Genomic DNA, 2169 nt, shown 5'->3' on the forward strand with positions numbered 1-2169 from the left:
ACCTATAAATATCATAAACGTAAATATTATTCGCATAGAATGTAACGTGACTGCAGGTGCGTACAGCAACGACAAGTACGTACACACGATACATGAATTTTCACCGAGGGTGCCAACAGGATATAAGATATCGGAAACGCCTGCACAGATCATTTACCTTCCAATCGTCGCACGGAGCATTACTGATTTGACGATTCGCATTGTGGATCAGAACGGTCAATTACTCGATTTTCGTGGAGAGGAGATTACCGTTAGATTACACGTACGAAGACGATAACGTGAGATGCTCGTGTTGAATGAGCAGGTGAAGGACGCAATTTTTACACCAATCAAGAATATTCGGCCGTGTGACATAAATTGTACGACAGTTAAAAATATTCGATCGTCTGATAAAAAGAAACTCTCCGCGTCAAACGTTGAATTTTTAAAATCATTGAGATTCGTCGTACGAAATATCTAAGATGTCTAACATCTTGAACATTGGAGGCGAGCCGATCTTTGACGACAGCATCGTCAAGATTGAGACTCATACGTACAATCCGTACGCCAACACCACTTTTGGATACAGCGATGAAATAAGGATACCCATACAACAGCAGGATTTATACACGTTACCATGTGAAAGTTTTCTGTACGTCGAAGGAAGATTGGTGATGAAGAAGAAAGACGATAAGGATAAAGATGAGATAAATCTTGGAAATAATTGCGTGGCGTTCATGTTTGATGAAATTCGATATGAACTCAACGGCGTGGAAATTGATCGCAACAGAAACGTTGGAATAACCAGCACTCTCAAGAACTATGTATCGTTATCACATGACAAAGCAGTAATTATGCAAAATGCAGGATGGGAATTTTCGTATAACCTACCAGAAGGATACTTCAACTTCTGCGTACCGCTTAGTGTATTATTGGGCTTTTGTGAAGATTACAAACGCGTGATTGTTAACGCTCGTCACGAATTAATCTTGATACGAGCGCGCAACGATAACAATTCTATCGTCGGAAATTCTACGGCTCAACCGCAAATTGAATTATTTAAAGTGCAATGGCGAATGCCGCATGTTACGTTAAACGAAGTCAACAAATTATCATTGCTGCGAGCTTTGGAGAGTGGACAATGTCTAAGTATGAGTTTTCGCTCCTGGAATCTGTATGAGTACCCTTTGCTGCAGAGTACGACGAAACATTCATGGGCTGTTAAAACTGCAATTCAGCTCGAGAAACCACGCTTCGTTATCTTCGCACTGCAGACTGGTCGAAAAAATATCATGTCTCAAGATGTTACAATCTTTGACAACTGTAATTTGACCAACGTAAAACTTTATCTAAACTCCGAATTTTATTCGTATGACGATATGAATTTAGACTTTTATAAATCTAGATATGCAATTCTGTATGACATGTATCGACGTTTTGGTAAATCTTATTATGGATATGAGTGTGAAACGCTGCTCAACGTAATCACATTCCTGGAAAAAGGGCCTTTTGCGGTCATTGACTGTTCGCGACAAAACGAATCCGTCAAGAGTGCTACCGTAGATGTGCGCATAGAATTTGATTGCAAAGAAAATATTCCCGCGAATACTACCGCTTATTGTCTCATTTTACATGATCGTGTAATTGAATATTGTCCGTTGTCCAACGTAGTGCGCAAAATCATGTAACATCAAACTGATAAAAACTGAGATATTTGGTATTAAAGTACAGTCTTGAAGAGTTATTCATAATGATCGTACCGACATTTGTGGATCTGCAAGGATTCATTGTCGATAAAAAATTTATCGTAAAGGAAGTGGCGGTACTGAGAAAAGGATTCGTTCTCACGCATTACATTTTTGCTAGCCCCATGCCATGGCGTGTTCTTACAAAATCCGACAAGTCTTGCGCTTCTTGGTTGATTGCATATCATCATGGATTGCAATGGAAAGACGGGATGATACCGTACAGCATGGCGAAACGTCTGATTACATCTGCTGTGTGTAATACGGAAGATGATGACAAAAAAACTATCGTATACGTTAAGGGACTTCAGAAACGAGAATGGTTGATAAACATACTCGATACCGATGATGGGATATATATCAAGACATTGGATGCGGATCACGAAGACATTGAATCTTTAAATAATCTAGATGTTAGTAATACTATACGATGTGAAAAACATGT

The 2169-nt window shown here is 39.2% G+C and overlaps 1 protein-coding gene across 1 annotated transcript; it reads left to right on the forward strand.

Moving 5' to 3' along the window:
• The first annotated feature begins 461 nt into the window (after nucleotides 1-461).
• LOC118645363 lies at nucleotides 462-1667 on the forward strand. The gene has a single exon (XM_036286237.1). It carries the CDS (start codon nucleotides 462-464, stop codon nucleotides 1665-1667), a length of 1206 nt encoding a protein of 401 aa, XP_036142130.1.
• Nucleotides 1668-2169: the final 502 nt, after the last annotated feature.

This window comes from Monomorium pharaonis, chromosome 4, assembly GCF_013373865.1.
Source record: "Monomorium pharaonis isolate MP-MQ-018 chromosome 4, ASM1337386v2, whole genome shotgun sequence".
Lineage (NCBI taxonomy): Eukaryota > Metazoa > Arthropoda > Insecta > Hymenoptera > Formicidae > Monomorium > Monomorium pharaonis.